Source organism: Typha latifolia, chromosome 11, assembly GCF_019914945.1.
Source record: "Typha latifolia isolate L0001 chromosome 11, TyphaL0001v2, whole genome shotgun sequence".
Classification (NCBI taxonomy): Eukaryota; Viridiplantae; Streptophyta; class Magnoliopsida; order Poales; family Typhaceae; genus Typha; species Typha latifolia.
This window is the reverse complement of record NC_133096.1, coordinates 1,912,480-1,929,918: the sequence shown is the minus strand read 5'-3', so window position 1 is coordinate 1,929,918 and position 17,439 is coordinate 1,912,480. Positions and strand designations below refer to the sequence as shown.

General features: G+C 35.1%; 1 protein-coding gene across 1 annotated transcript; it reads right to left on the bottom strand.

The window, feature by feature from the left end:
- Window positions 1-4,068: 4,068 nt before the first annotated feature.
- On the bottom strand, window positions 4,069-7,218 carry LOC140797131 (chaperone protein dnaJ 20, chloroplastic-like). The gene is made up of 2 exons (XM_073150395.1): window positions 6,642-7,218; window positions 4,069-4,618 (listed from the first exon to the last, which is right to left on the bottom strand). Exons 1-2 carry the CDS (start codon window positions 7,098-7,100, stop codon window positions 4,472-4,474), a joined length of 606 nt encoding a protein of 201 aa, XP_073006496.1. The 5' UTR covers window positions 7,101-7,218; the 3' UTR covers window positions 4,069-4,471.
- Between the last annotated feature and the right edge of the window lie 10,221 nt (window positions 7,219-17,439).

The window sequence follows — 17,439 nt, the reverse complement described above, 5'->3', positions numbered from 1 at the left end:
ATATATATATATATATATAAGAAATATCATTATTTCCAAATATCATTGAAAATAGCATTCTTCAATTTTCTTCGAAGTACTATATTGATAATTTATACCTGATCAAAATAAAGATTTGTTTTGAGTTCAAACTACATTAACTTTATGGTTAGGAGATATGTTCATCCTCTATCTCTATCAAATATTATTATAATTCAAATTCTTTTTCAACTATGTACATTGTGTAATACAAACAACTCCTACTAATCTCTTCCAGTTACAATGCTAATATATGCAAGTCTTTACGAGAACTCAGAGAACAGTACAGTGATTATAAGACAAACTGTAGCATTTAATTCTTCGTTATATCTTCTAGTCTAGTTAATTATCGTTATCAGATGTGTTAGTATCTATTAGAAAGTTTATTACATTCAGTTCTCGGAGTTGAGCTTGATGTACGAGTATACGAGTAATTATGAAAATAGAGTTAAAAAAAATTGTTTGAAATAGTAGTGAGCTGACTCCTATGAATTATAGTTCTATTTTTATTTAAGCTTCATCGTGTTGTTCTCCTACAATAGAGACTCTGCCATAGAACTTTAACAATGAAAAGGAGATTAGGAGAGACCTCTCATGTCTTCTTAGTTCTCTTCAACGTATGTGGAACACCCAAACCTCCAAATACATGTGTAAACCGCGTGGGTAAATCCCCCCACGCGGTGTATCACATGACCTGTCAGTACAAGGATTTCATAAGGCACACAACAGCACAATTTCACCATAAATAAACTCAATTATAAGAGTCCGGAGACAAGTCCACAGGCCACAACAAGCCTTCCAAATATACATCCAAAATACAATGCTAAAGTCCAAGAAAATACAACGTCATCATCACACCCTCGCAGGGGCTTAATACACTAATATACGTACTGGAAAGAAAAGCGGCTACTCCTCGCTACCCGCACCTGCGTCCCCTAGCTCTGAAATAATACCGCCACGAGGGTGAGCTTACAGCCCAGCGAGTAGGATTCATACAATCTAAATTAATGACATCGCATGTATATATCCAATGTATGCCCATATTTGCTAACGATAACGATATGCTTATTTAAATGACTTACCACAATTTACTAAGTCAATGCAATTGATAAAGATTACCAGTCACTATCCTGGAACATGCTAGATCCTAAACGTATTATGATAAGTTCACACAGATATAAAGCTTGAGACAATCTCTTTTCATACACATCTCAATCATAGGTTTTACATATTATGCATAGCAATAAAATAGCAGTTTAGTCATCTCATGTCTACCAAGACAATAATCATACTTATCATCGCTCACCGAGCTATTCACCACACAGGGTAAATACTCTTAAGAAACAATCATCCATCATCTCATACATCGAGGGGGGGATATATACACATCTAGCGGTAATGTCACCTACACGTGTATAGCGACACTACATGTGACCGGTTGTCTGTGGCCATCAGACTCAGGACCCCGGTCGTAAGCCCATATCTCACTCTCTCTAAATCATCACCGCCCTCGGCGGGAGAATCGGGAGCCCTCGGCTCATCAACGAACGCCCTAACCCCTGCGTCGTCGTCGGGTACCGCTAGAGATATATCCCCGCCTCACAATCATGTTCTTCTATCATCATAATCTAGTCCTAACTATGCGGTATAACTACCGAATGCCACACGGGCTTCCCGACCTCGGGTGTAGGCCGCTAATAGTATAGTCATATAAGATACACTCTACCCTTAACCCCGGGGTGAGTGAGTAGGGGTACTGCCTAGTCAGAATTCGACTACTAATGATAGGTGGAAGTGGTGCAGTGTTTATGAGTGCATAAAGCATGTTATAGTCATCATGATCATTACATTCTACGTTCACAGCAATCATACATCTATGCAATGGTATACCATACCGGACACATGTAAAGCATTATCATACTAATGTTGATGTCACATTAACATTCTCATAATACTGTGATGAACATGTTATAAATAACTACGTATGCAAAAGATATAATAGGGAGTACCAACTGCATGCATTAATACCGACATTTCCTACACAGGTATAATGACTGTAATTATGTTATGCTAGATTTGTATAACTCTACTCGCCTGGGGGGTCTCCACGGTATGGTAAAACTCGTCAGCTAGTCCGGGATCCCAAAATCTTCCTCACGCGGTGTCAATCCTATTAATTCATGCAAGTAAAGTCATTAGCGAACTAATAGAATTACTTATCTTATTAGCACATTTATGTTTAAGGGTATCCTAGGAATCTTATGTTATCCCAAAATTAAGGATCGGGCTAATCAAAACGGTGAAAATGATAAACGGGGTTATAGGGTCCAAATGGCCCCAAAATGGCTAGGCTAGAGGCAAAGGGTAGGCCCAAACCCAACCCACAAGCAAAAGGGCCTTGGTGGGGTGGGGGCCCGGCCACGGCCCACCAAGGTTGGAATAGTGGGCTGCAGCATCGCGCACCCCCACTCCACAATGGGCTAATGAGGCATGCTGCAGCCCACCCGGATCTAAGGCTAGGGTGGGTGCGGCTGCAGCCCACCCGAGTCTTGGTGGGCTGCGGCCCGCAGCCCCCACCTGCACGGGCCGGTGGGGTGCGGTCATGCACCCCCACCCCAACAGATTAGTGGGCCGTAGTGGTCTGCAGCCCACTAGGGGGGAATGGGTGGGGGTTTAACCCCCACCCATCCACCTCATCTCCTTCCACTACCGATGGAAGGAGGGTGAGGCGGAGGAAGCGCCCACGAGAGGCTGCGGGCGCGGGGGGCTGCGACGGCGCGGCACGGGCGGCGGCGCAGCGCAGGGACGGCGGCGGCATGGGTCCGGCACAGCACGAGGCCGAGGAGGGGAAGGAGAAAGGGGAGAAAGGAAGGAGGGGGAGGAGCTTACCGGAGGGGGGGGGTCGGCGAGCTCGGCGGCTGGCGGCAACCACGAGGGAGAGAGAGGAGAACGGAGAGGCTGCGGTGAGGGAAAGAAGAGATGAGGGAGATGGGTGGCGTGCACGGCAAAGGAAGGGAAGAAGAAGAAGAAAGGGAAGGGCAGGGTGGCAGGCTGACAGGCTGACGCACGTGCGTCAGTCAGGTTTTTTTATTTTTTTTTATTTTTTATTTTTTTTAAATGGGGTGTTACAGTATGACTACTAATTTTCACCATGAGATCCATCCAAATGTAATTTCTCAATGTAATGTTCCATTGACTTAGGTTAGTCATTTATTCCATTATTAATCCAAAATTCCAACATTTAAAAACAACAATAACAACAACAATAAACCTCTAGGTATAGAAAGGCTTATAACCACGAGTTTTCTTTTCTTTTATATATACAACCATGATTTTAAGCTTTCGAGATCTCTTCCCTGTGTTTCTAGTCGTCTCAATTTCTTCTACAAAGAGTACTACAAAAGAAATATCATTTATTAGGATGATTTGAACATCAAAACGATGAATGAAGACAGCTTATCATTTCTCATGTTTCAAACTCTCGTATATATTCTAATATAACCTTAACATCTCCAACGTCAACTCATATGTATAGAAAAATGCAAGACAGAAGTGTTTACCGAGTAAAAATACCTGTTAATTCTGCTAACAAAAATATATATGACAATGAATGCAGCTATATGAAATTTGCCCCACATGATGTAAAGAAGATATCAAGCATTTATGGGATAACTTCTTAAACACTACAAAGGAGTAAAGTTTCAGAAAGCTTTGTAGACTAGCAAATGAATTAGTGTGACAATTAGCAGTGCCCCTTTGTAGGAAACAAAAAGAGCAAGTTACTGAATGCGACTCATACCTTAGCACTATTAACATCTTGAAGGTATCAGAACCCACATAACTTCTTACAACTGCAGTGATTTATTTGCAGTAATTTTATGCGAAAAATGAGGATCCAAGATGCTATACTTCTTTACCTGTTCTCAGATTCATGATTACCAAAATTTTACCAACCCGGTTGAGATCGCTTTTGCACGAAGACAATAACCCATATTAGAATTGAGCTGCTCATAAATTGGAAGTACCAAGAAGGTCAAAACATCAAGGCAATGTAACAAGCAGAGAGATTAATTAGTTGTGGATATTAAAAGAGGATTAATTTTTTTTACATTGGAAGATTCGCTAAGAAAGGCAAAATGTTTATTTGTTGACACTTGACAGCATCATTCTTTCTGTACAATGAAGTCCCTAGAATTAGGATACCAGCTATAAAAGAAAATTTTCTTTTGTCCATCGCACCGATAACCACAACAGCTAGAGCTTGACTGCCACATATATATACAGGTATATCTGCTGAGAAGTTGCTGTGATAATCTGACATTATCACTTATCAGGTTGATCTTAGAGGATATGACTTGAGACTTTGCAGTGCTTGATTATTATGTCCCCCTTGATATTTACTCAATATCCCAGAGGGACAAAAAGATATATGGATATAATCATAGCATCAGATCTATTCGATTGATGATTCAGCCCTTTTCCTGCGCATTCTAGCTCCCCATGATAAGTTCTCCTCAGAATCCTTGCTCATGCTCCTCCTCTTCAATTCTGCGACCTGATCATTCCAGCGGTTCTTCCAAAGAGATCTTTCCTCCAGTTCCTAAAGTTTTTAAAAGATTGCAGGTTAGGCACAAACAACTGACATAAGAAACTCCATTTTAAACCAAAAGAGAATAACGAATGAAAAAAAAGGAATTATTATAAGAAAGGAAACTTAGTCCATAGAACCAGGGATCATCATTTTTATTTAACTGATAAGATGACTAAATCCAAAAATATTATCTAAATAACTTGTTTCAGTAAGTATCAATAAAATAATATGACAATGACAACATCATGGAAACAGAAAGGAAATGAAATAATATCTTGAGTTGAAGGGTATGGTTCAACTAAGAGGTGAATAGTAAGTCATTTAGTAACAATCAAAGAGTTTTGTGAATAAAGTGATGATACTGAGAATAAAGGGAATGCCATTAAGCTGAGGCCTGAGGATCACGTTGATCACATGAAAGCTCATAATCAGATACCTTCAAGTATGAATCGAAGAGAAAGAAATAAACTCAGAAATTCTAGAGAAAGGGCATAAGAAAGCATCTGCTATTAACTTGCAAGTGGATGATCCATTATCCATGAGACAAGTGCAAAATATAAAACGATTAACTCAATTCTTGATATTCACAGCAAAATAGGATTGCACTCAACAATTAAGAAGCAATTTTTATGAATATCAAAACAGAAAGTTATATAAAGAGCCAGCTCAAACTCTATAAAATTAAATCTTATGTAGAATAAACTATGCAAGAAAGGTATAAACTAGGGTAGCTTCTTACCTAATCACGTGAATTTTTTTAACTATATATTTACAAGGATTCTTGGTCAACCAGTAACATTTAAATCCACACTAGGTGTATGGTGAAAGGGTTAAGCGCTTCAAAATGTTAAAAGGATAACTGCTTTCTCGTCTTTCTATGAAGCCAAGTCAAAATTTTGATCGCTCACCAATAACCATAGCTATGACGGAAGCAACCAACCAAAGTCATGACATTGCGCCATGTAGAGAAGGCGAGGTGCAACCAAGAAAAAATGAATAAAACAAATTGATTGGACAAACCATATGGTAGAGCTTCCTATCATTTTGAATCAAGTAGAAAAGATTCAGAATCTACAGAAGTATGTCCAGATGCTAGACTGCTCAGAACTTTCTCATGTTTGCGCATGATTCTCATGTTACTACAAAACTCGATCCAATTTTAACAAATTCACCAACAATAGGAAGGAACAACAAAAGAGATTGGCTCATCTCATCAAACAATGTCATAATAAAGAACACGAGGTTCAAATAGGATGAAGATCTGTAAAACTAAGTAATTAAACAGAATCATATATTAAAACATCATGCCTAAAACGAGATAAATAATCTTCATAACGTATGTCAAGATTCTAAAGAGACCAAACCTTTCTAACGCTTCACCAAACCCAGTCAAAGTTCTACAGAAATCACCAACAACCGAAAGGAACAACCTACCCACGTCCTAAAATTTTCCTCAGTTAAAAGATGCAAGGTAAAAACTCTCCAATTGTAAGAAAACTAAGCAACTAGACACACCCATATGTTAAAAGTACCTATCACGTGCAACTGCTAAACAGAGTATAACTATGTCACGATTCTCCAACATCAAGTCAGAATTCATAAAAATTCACCAATTATTGGATTCAGGACAACGAAACCTACCAACTCACCTCATCAAATAGCGTCCTGGTGGAGAAGGCGAAGTGAAAACCAAAGATCAATATATCCAAGGAACTAGAGAAACCTATAAGCGAAAAGCTACCAATTACGCCCAAATAGATAACAAGATCATAACTTTCTTACTTTCTACCAAAAACCCAGTCGTAATAATCAATTGCGCCGCGGTGGAGAAGGCAAGGTGAAAACAATTGCAAAGATCGACAAAATAAAGCAGCTACAGACAAACCCCATGTTATAAACTAACTACTATGGCACCAAATTCCAGTAAGAAAGCTTGACAACCTACATACGACATCCAAATGCTTGCAAAATCACAATCTTCTCATTTTTCGTACAAAACCAAGAACAAATCCATCAAATTCAACTGACCCACCTCATCAAATCCCGTCCTGGTAGAGAAAGCAAAGTGCAACCCCCGAGCAAGGCGGCGATCGTACAAGGCACGGCGACTCGGATCCGACAGCGTCTCGTAGGCCTCCTGCACCTCAATAAAACGCCGCGTGTGCTCCTCCGCCCGATCCGGCGGCGAGACGTCAGGGTGATACTTCCTCGCCATCTTCTTGTAAGCCTTCTTGATCTCCTCCAGGCTTCCTTCCTCGGAAATCCCCAAGAGCTCGTAGAAGCTTCCCTTCTTCTCCTCCAGGAGTCCGCCCTCGCCGACTGCGGCTTTGGTTTTGAACGCAGAGGAGATGAGTTTGGGGAGTCTGGGTTGCCTTCGCCTCCATGGCAGTAACCGGCTCGGCCGGTCACCACCGCCAATTCTGGTGGTGGAAAGCTCTGGGCATGGATGGAGAGCTCCGCCGATGTTGCTTCCGGGAAGTACTGCGCTCATCTCTCTCTCCCTCTCTCTCAATTGGGGAGTTCTGTGGGTGTGGATTGGAGATATATGTATATATATATATAGACAGATGGAGAGAAGAGAATTGGGTATGGTGTTTTATCGTGGTGGAAGGACGGCTAAAATTCTCAAAAGTCAAAATAATTAAAACATCTATTGAGGTTCTTTCTGCATGTATATTTTTTTTATTTTGGGAAATTTATATATAACACCCTGTCGTATAAAGTAATTATAGTTTACAGCATATTTTTTTTACTATTTATAAATCGAGTCTTATAATTTAAGGAATACGTGTAGAAAACACTCCGGGTTAGATTTCAGCTAACACTGTGAGAATATTCAGTTAAGTAGAAATATTTTATTTCTAAAATAATTATTTGTATGACTTGATTGTAGATATTTTTATAATTTTTTTAATATAATTAATTTAACTCAGAGATTTTGTTAAGTTTAACTAACTGATCTAACCGATGTTTTCTGCATATATTCACTAAATTTAGGGCTCGATATATAAGATATAAACTATAATTTTATTAAAAAATAGGGTGTTAATTACAAATTTCTCTTTTATTTTAATAGAGAATTGTTTTAGTAAATTATATTATTCTATCATATTTTCCTTAAAAAACCGCATAATAATAAATATTAATAAATAAATAAAATAATTTTAAATTATATTCAGCAAATTAGTCTGAGTTTTTCTAAAAATAAACTGTTATTTTTGACTATTCTTAGAACCCGACAGTAATAAATACTTTTAACTAATATATGTATATAGTTGTGAATTACATAAATTAACTACAACCTAGAAATTAAAAGTAAATTATACATAAAATGTATAAATTCAAGTGTTCAATAATTATAAATTACATAATAAAATTAAAACTCATAAAATTACAAGTGTTTAATATCTGCTAATTACGTAATAAAACTGTAAAACAAAAAGATTAAGTGTTATATAACTATGGATTATATAATAAAACTATGAACTGAAAATAAAACTATTCAATTATTACAAATTATGAATAAAATTTATGAAATTCGTTAAAATATAAGTGTTCAATAATTATAAATTATATAATAAAACTATAAAATAAAAAATACTTGTTCAATAATATGAATTATATAACAAAATTGCAAAACTCTAAGCAAGTGTGGAAATAACATACATGAACTATTAACTATGAATTATATTCAATAATCATGAACTAGTAATAGGCTAGAGGATTTTTTTTAATTAATATAAAATACCTACTTATTCAATTGGTTGTTTCTTTTGACAGGATGAATGAGAATAAGATAAACTTATATTATTATAGCATACCACATATCTAATTAAATATAAAAATGTATTTAATGTAGCTAATAAATAATTTTTACAACTCTGTCTTTTCCTTGTCAAAAAACAAAAATGAGTCTTACTTTATAAAAATAAAAATCAACTGTGTTTTTGGTAGCCTTTTCTTTTCCTAAGGGAAACAAATCATTTTTTTTTTCTTTTTTTATGAAAACATATAAGCTCAAATTATATTATTAAAGTTAAATTATAAATTGCTCCTCTTAGTTATGCCTAAAATTAAATTATCTCCTAAACTTGTATTTGTATTAATATGCTCCCTTATTCTTATGGTTTAGGCTAATATAAAATTGTTAATTTTTTCTATAGAATTTCAAAAGCAAGTAATCAAACACATCAATTAGCTCCTCTTCAATAGTGAGAAACAAAACGAATAGAGAGTGAATTTAACATAGTGAAACATAAAAGAATGTGTATTTCAATTTCCAAGAGGCAGAACACTTATACTGCAAATTGCTAATTAGGATACGAGAATCTGATTCAATGAGAACGTTAGTTTGGTTACCTCCCGAGCTTTAATTAGGACAAAATTGAGAGCCTCAACCTCCACAGAAAGGGCGATATCATTGTAATCAATAGTGGGAGATAGCATAAGCCTACCATCCACAGGATAATAGAATCGACCCTCACATGATTAAAAGAGGAAGATAGTGCCCCATCAATATTAAGCTTTATACATTCCACATTTAGAGACTTCCACAAACTATCCATTTTAGCTACTCTAATGCCCTTACCTACTATATGGATACATGTCATTTGATCTAACATTTCGCCTGTAATACCTAAATGTTGGGTTGGGTTGGGTTAATCTTAACATAACCCATTTAATCTTAAAAACAAGTTCTTTTTAACTTCTACCTTTCTCTTCTTAAATAAAACATACTTAGCCACTACCATATTTTAGCCACTAAATATTCATTTCTTTTTTGTGGGTTGGATGAGTTCAATTTTCTTTGGAGAGGCTTCCAAATTCACCCCTCGCGCTTTCCAGATAGCAGCAGGTCCAATAACTCTAAGAGCATCTGATACTCATCTCTTTTTTTTTTTTTTCATCTCCAATGCAATGTGAAGAGAAATAAATATTTGTGATTGCCAGAGAATGAGAGGCCATATTCTATGTGATTGTTGATTGTTATGTGGAAGAGATTGAATGAATTTAGTGGCCGAGAGCCAGAATTTTAGCTAAGAAACAAAGTTATTAATTTTCATATAAATTAAACAAATATTGAATATATTTATGTCAACTTCTCACTAATTTTATTTAATTTTGTTTTGTTTTGTTTTTTATGTGTGCTTCGTTGTCACCAATTTATATATGTGATGGTTATTTAATAATTAAAACTAATTTTTATTTTTGTTTCTTTAACTCAATTATATGATCATACATAGTTTACTAGTTACAAGATTGAAGCAACATAATAAAAAAAAAACTATAGATGATTACTGTGCGTAAAATTTTTATAAAACAAAATTTATGGAAGCTTTGTCTTCTTTATCCAATCATCTTTTGTTTTAGATAAGTATAATCTTCTATTTTAGATTAATTTAGTATAGTATATTTTTAATAAGTTTAGATTAAAATAATTATATACCAAATAAATCAGTCATTAAGGTGGAACTAGTAATTAAAGAAATGGAAAATTTTATTTTACCCCGTGGTTAATTCTAAATTCACTTCATTCTCTTAGTATCATTTCTATCACTTTACCTCCTTATAGTTATATTTAAACAACAGTTAGTTTCTATATCGTATTTAACTAATCTATTTGTTGAATTAAAAAAAAACTTATTAGAAAAAAAGTTGTAGTGAACTGGATAAGTTTTTCAACGCATCTAAAATAACTATGTTCAAATTTTAGATAATAAAGATATAATAAATATATATATATATATATATATATATATATATATATATATTGTATTCGTAAGTTCTTTGTCACCTGTATTTGATCGGTATAATTTTAGATACATTAAAGAAATTTTTTATGACCATTGCTTTCTAAGTCATTGTAGAGATACTCTTGGATCATTCTAACTTTATTGTAAGCCTCTAAAAAAATACTTGTCATTGTCTACTACTCCAACAAGATAACAGAGAAAAAAAAAACAATTTTATCTCACCATTGCTTTCATATGATTCCTTATTATACTTGATCCAAGTACAGAGACATGCATTCATCCATCTCTCTCTCTCTCTCATACAAGCAAGAAGATGGTTTTGGCCATTGAGGCTCTTTAAAGAGTACAAGGAGAGGAGATAAGGAAAGTAAAATCAACTGTTTCTTTTTATTTTTAAAGAAAATTTTATTAAAAATTTCTTTGGACTCAAATCTAACAACATAAAATATAAAATTTTTAGCTATTTTTAAAAGTAAGAAAGTTAAACCACATAAAATGTCACTCCATAGAGTTATCTATCCAATTGCAGATAAACAAATGGTGCTGAATAAAAAGGGCTAAAAGCCCCATTAATTGGTGAATATAGTTCTTAGTTCATCTTTTTGTTTTTAATCAATTAATTTCTTCCATTTAGTTTCCATGAACTAATATCAGGCCTCTTCAACAAGAATATAAATTGCAAGTAAAGGATAATACCTCAATAAATTTAATGGATAAGACCATCCCTTATCCATTGTTGCTATTTTCCTTATTCATTGACAAAAAAAAGCCTAAATATAATTATTATACTTAATATCTTATTACAAACTTCTCAAGATAACATTAAAAACTTGCAAGATTACTCTTGCATGACCATCCTTAATCTTTTCTAAGTAAACTACCTAATCTGGCCCAATGTGCTACAGCAAGATCTTTTATGCAAACCAACTACCTGCATCTGGAGTGATGTTAATATAATGATCATTTGATATTTGTAATTAATATTGTCATAATTCAGAGGTCCAGATATAATATCTAACTCCAGGACTCTTTGTAGGCCTACCAAGGCACCAATCCCCTCTTAAATCCAGTCAAGAAAACATTAAAAACTTGCTTCTTTTTTATTTTTTTCTTTCATTTCTTTTAATTACCTTCTTCATCATCTTTATAATGGAAAAAGAAAGAAAGAATTCTCCTGACCATCCTTTGTAAACCACTAACACCTCTTTCTAATTAACAATCAGAATTAATAATCTCAAGATCTTTTTTTGCAAACCAACTCAGATGCTTGTCGTTTTATCCTAAAGCAAGTAGACGAGAGCCTTATCTCTTTATTTCTTTCTCCTTGTTTTTTTTTTTAAAGAGAATGAGGTTTATCTCTTTGCTGACTGTGTATAAAAATGGCAGCTAAATCAGAACTCATAGAGAAGGAGAAGCCTTTTTTTATTTATTTATTTCACATACTAGTATGTTTTTTTCAGACCAATTTTTGCAATTTTTTTCACTATTTAGTAGCACCTTATTTTGTTCTTTTATGAAAATCCATTATTAAAATAGTATGAATATGATTAATTTTTGGATTATTTGCATGAAAAAAACAAAATTTATTTTCTAGTTTGCTTATTTTACATAATTCATAAATAATTAATTTATTTGATTTTTTTTTTGTAAAGACAATGGAAAATTTAATAGTGTTCGGATTAAATTGATGTTGCTAATATTTAAATTAGAATACACAGCATGAGACTCTCTAATTATATGATCACAATCTTATCTACCAAAAAATAATAAATAATAATTTGAGTAGTTCTGTTGAGTAAAACAATAATCAATGATAATACAAAATATTAAATACTTTTTATTTATGTATGTATACAAATTTATTTCTTCATTTGTTATATGTAAGTACATGGTTTGAAACTTTTTTCTCCTGTACACTATAATATAAGGCTATACTATTGATTTAACCTAATAGCTACTAATAAAATTGAGAATATTTTATCATTTTATAAAAGTAAATTTAAAATATCTAAAATACCCCTAGAAAAATTCTCTACATAAAAGGGTAATGATATTAATACAAAATGAGAGTTTTGTTGGCAAATAGAATAAATGCTTTTTCAAGTTTCAGAATTGGTGGATGCTAAATGGCTCTTTTGCCACCCTTCTAGGAGAATACTTGGTAAATTATTATAATCAAACTCCTTCTATCACCCACAATCTCTCTTCAATAACTAAATAAATGTCTATATGGGCATCTAAAAATAGATCCAGAAGCCTTTATTAGCTTAGGAAACTTGAGGACGAAATACTGCAAAGCCAAGCGCTAGGGTAGTAAAGATTGGATCTATGAGCGAGCCCTTAAGAGCAAGTATGAAGACCTTCAACTCAAAGATGAAGTATATTGGCATTAATGTGCTTGCATCAAGTGGTCTCTTGCAGAAATAAGAGAACCACTTTTTTAACACCCTAGCCACTACCTGAAAGTGGAAGAATACTATTAACATGAACACATTGTTGTTGATGGCAATAATGTCTGGATTTGCTACAAGAAGGGCTTTTGTTTCCACTTCAAAGCTCTTTTACTACTACTACTACTACTATCCCATCTTTCTTGATTGAGGGTAATACTTGTAATTGAACAGGTCAGCAAAGGCCCTCTCAACTGTCATGAATTTGTTGACATCTCTTTAGAGGATAAAATCTATGGTATGCTTAAGTCCTTTTAACTTTGACAAAACTCTAGATCTCGATGGACTTATACCAACTTTTTTCAAATATTTTAGACAAACCTATCACATGCCATCTACGACTTAATCAGAAATTTCTTTGACACTAAAAAACTAGACTGAGCTTTCAACAACACTAAAATTATCTTAGTTACAAAGAAGGAGAACCCAACTTGCGTTGTTGATTTTAGACCAACAAGTTTATATAACATATTTATAAGCTAATAACTAAATAGTAGTCAGAAGAATAAAGCCATATCTATTAAAGTTAGTGTTTATTATTTAGAATGCATTTGTACCGGGGAGAAATATCATCAACAACCAGGTTATGACCCGAGAGGTCATATCTTACCTCACATCAACAAAAAGTAGACACAAAGTCCTTATGCTTAAAGCAAATTCTTAAAAGCACTCGACCAGATGTAATAGTCTTTTCTTTGTGATAGTCTTCATCTCTGTGCCTTTCTAAATAATTCATCAAGCTTATTCTAGAATGTATCTCAACAGCTTCCTTCTCTATTAACATCAATAGTAATGTGGACGATTTCTTCTGCTCTTCACGTAGACTTTGGCATTGCCCTCTCTCACATTATCTTTTTATTTTTAGGTCTTAGATTAATTGTTTAACCTTAGGTCTAATGTTTTATCTTTTGCTTCTGGATGATGATTTCAGGTCCAACACATTTAGTAGCATCAATATTGCATGATGGGTTGACCTCTAAATGCATCTAACATTTGTTGATGGCCTACTTCTTTTCGATCAAGCCATTGCTAGTGAGGTAGCTAATCTAAAGTTCACCATAAGTTTATAATCCCTCTGCTCCAGCCATGCCATTAATTATGACAAACCGACCATCCACTTTAGTGCAACAATTGAGATACCTCACTGAAGCGTTATAATTGCAGCTCTTAGTTTAAAAGTTCTTGGTGGCCAAGATAAGTATGTCGTTACTCCATTGCTCATACCAAGGTCAAATACAACTACATATAGTTTTATTATAGACAAGTTTAATAGAAAATTAGCTACTTGGAAGGCTCGCCATCTCTCCCACATAGGATGCTTAGTGCTAATGAAAGTAGTCCTTACTTTCATTCACATATATTTTATGGCTGGAGCTCTCCTTCCTCACTTTCTCCTTGACATGCTTAATAATACTCTTGGTGACTTTTTGTAGGGATTCAAAAGAGAACAACGCCATTTTAATATGAGAATCTAGAATTTAATTTGCAAATCACTTGTGAACAGAGAACTTAGTATTAGGCAATTCATGTATGTCAACAAGGCATTGATAACCAAGCTTGCACGGAAACTTCTTTGATGCGATATGAGTCTAATCGGATTGAATCATGATGACATTGGACTCGATGAATTAAGTTTATTTATTTTTTAATTGATTTATGTTTATCTCTTACGTAAACCCTTAAAGTAAATCTAGTTAAGTCATGTAAGCCACTAAGAAAAGTTCAATTAAATCATGTAAGTCTCTAAGACAAGTTTAATTAAGTCATATAAGACTCTAAGACAAGTCTTAGCTCGAGTCGTGTAAGCTTTTAGGGCTAAGTCATATAAGCCTATAAGGCAAGTATAATGAAGTCATATAAGCCTCTAAGGCAAATTCTAATTCGAGTCGTGTAAGCCTTTTATGGCTAAGTCCGAGTAGGACTCATTGTATACGACCTTTATATATAGAGGGGCTGGGCTTTATATCATCCAAGCATTGAGAAATTATTTTAGTTTTGAGTTTATCCTAAGAGTAAGAGTAATAAATTTAGGAGTAGAAGTAAGTTAATCATAACCGTTTATTTTTCTAGGGGTAGATCTAAATTAGAAACTCAAATTCTACCTCCAACCCATAACCACCATCGCCTCTAGCAGCCACCCTACCCTACGGTCGTCCACCATTACCCTTAGCCATTCGCCACCCTCCGACAATCGCTGTAACATCGGATATTTACCGTTTTGTCCCGTTCTGACCTTGCTCCACTATTTTAATTATATCTTTTTATTTTGATATAAAACTATATCCATTAGAACCCTATCTCATGAGGCTATCACCACCTAAATTTTCATAATTTTTTCACATCTGAATCAATCCATATCTGGTCCGTAATAATTGGTATTAAAACTAACATTCCTCGAACAATAGTTATCACGCAATCCAAGACGAATGAGGAAGGAGCAATCATAGAGGACCAGGAACTCTTTATAATTTTCTTACATCCAGATCGATTCAGATCTGGTCCGAAACAATTGGTATCAAAGCCAACGTTCCTCGAATAATGGTTATCATGCAATCCAGGACGAATGAGAAAAGAGCGACTATGGAGGATCAGGAACCCATCTCCATTCTTGTGGGAGCTTCTCCGGGACCCCCTCCACCACTAGCAACTATCGACAACGAGCCACCAGCATGGGCAAAAGTACTTTTTAAAGAATTTTTGACCAAGTCGAAGGAGATCCAAATCACCCTTAAGGACTAAGCATGTCACAGACTAGATCTGGATTGATCCGAATGTAAGAAAATTATGAAAATGTCTAAACCGAGCCTTCAAAGTAGCACTAAGGATCCATATCTGGTCCGTAACATGCTAATTTTCTTGAATATCTAGAATTGATATTTAAAATACATCTCTGCTAAGTGGCATAGCTGTAGTCTAAGATCTCATGCACAAACGATCTTGGAACCCTAACCTAGTCCACTCCATTGTCCCAAAATGAGTTGCTATGAGAATTCTTAATATCATGTAGTATGCTCATCTTCTCTATCATTTTGATTGTTTGGTGTGGACACTCTCCCTCAGGAAATTTTAATTTAAAATTAGGGTTATTACTTTACTCTTAATCTCCTACTCTCGCTATCTACGATGTCTTTTGTCTCTTTGCCCTAACATCGACATTCTCATAGGTTAATAAGAATTATGATAGCTTCACAGAGGGTCACAAGTTTTACTGGATAGATACCTCGTGGTTCAAGTCTTAACTAGTGGTGTTGGAGTGTTCATTTGTCTCTATCCAAATGCCCCTATTCTTTTCAAGGCTAAATTCTTAGAATACTATGAGAGCCTACTAGTTAGTGAGGCTCTTGAGCTTCTGACTGGTCTTAGAATGCTGGTCAACTTGCATCCAACCTCGTGTTACTCGATATTGACCGACTGATAGTCGCCAATGCGATTAACAACCTCAACTTCTTGGTCAACTAGACAATTGACACTATTATCTAGGATTGTGCTCGGTGGTTTTTTTGTTCCAAAATATTAATTCTCCTTTGTGAATAGATATAATAATACATGCCCATAATCTTGGCAGTGCAATGATGGTCCTTCCTCAAGGACTACATCATTGCTTATGAATTTTTTGAGGGTTTCACCACCCTTGTTTGTGAATGCATCTCCTTCTCTAATTTAGCTATTGATATTATTAGCTTAGCCATTGATCTCCTTCAAACCCACTAGGGATCTTCACAAGGATGTTCCCTCTCATTTTGGGTTCTAATGTTTTTTCTTTTCTTCTAGGCTAGATCTTGAATTCTAGGAAACTTAAAGGTGCGTAATCAAATAAGGGTGCTAAGACTTTAAATCATTTTATGTTTGCGAACGACTTCTTATTATTTGGTAAAACATCCCCTACCAAAGCTCCAACCCTAATCAAGTGCATTAAGCTCTACCATCATGTGTCTAGCCAAGCCATCAACCTAGATATATCGTCCGTCCTTTTTAGTAGAGATGCTAGTGGTACTTGCAAGCCTTTCATCATGTCATTCCTCGAGGTCCATCCTTCGGTTGTGGGAGAGAACAACTTGGGTTCTCCCCTTCTCCTATAAAAACCTAGAGCTAAGGCTTATGCATTCATCTTGGACAAAGTTCAAACCAAACTTATGGGCTAGAAGAGTAAACTTCTTTCTCATGTAGGTCAACTAATTCTCATCAAATTGGTCCTAAGATCCATCCCCACCTACTTCATGTTCGCCTCTATCCTCCCACATACTCTCCTCGTCAAGCTTAACACCATTATTTCCAACTTATGGCGGGGCTTTGAGGGTGATGGGCACCATCTCCACCTTCATAGATGCGATAATATTTGTAGAGCTCATAGTATTACATATTTTTCTCTAATTAATAAAACCTTAGTTTTGAAATTAGCTTGGAGGTTAATCAATGATATCGATTCCCCTTAGGCTGGATGCTTAAAGCTTGGTACTTTTGTTCCTCCTCTTTTAGGGATGCCATCTCTAAATCTAGAGCCTTGTGGATGTGAAAATTCATTATACAATTGAAGAATAATCTTTAGAAGAATATTAGGTGGAGCCTTTAGCGATAGGGCCTCCATCTCAATTGCTAAAAATCCCTGATGATGTGTGTGCTGGTTTAG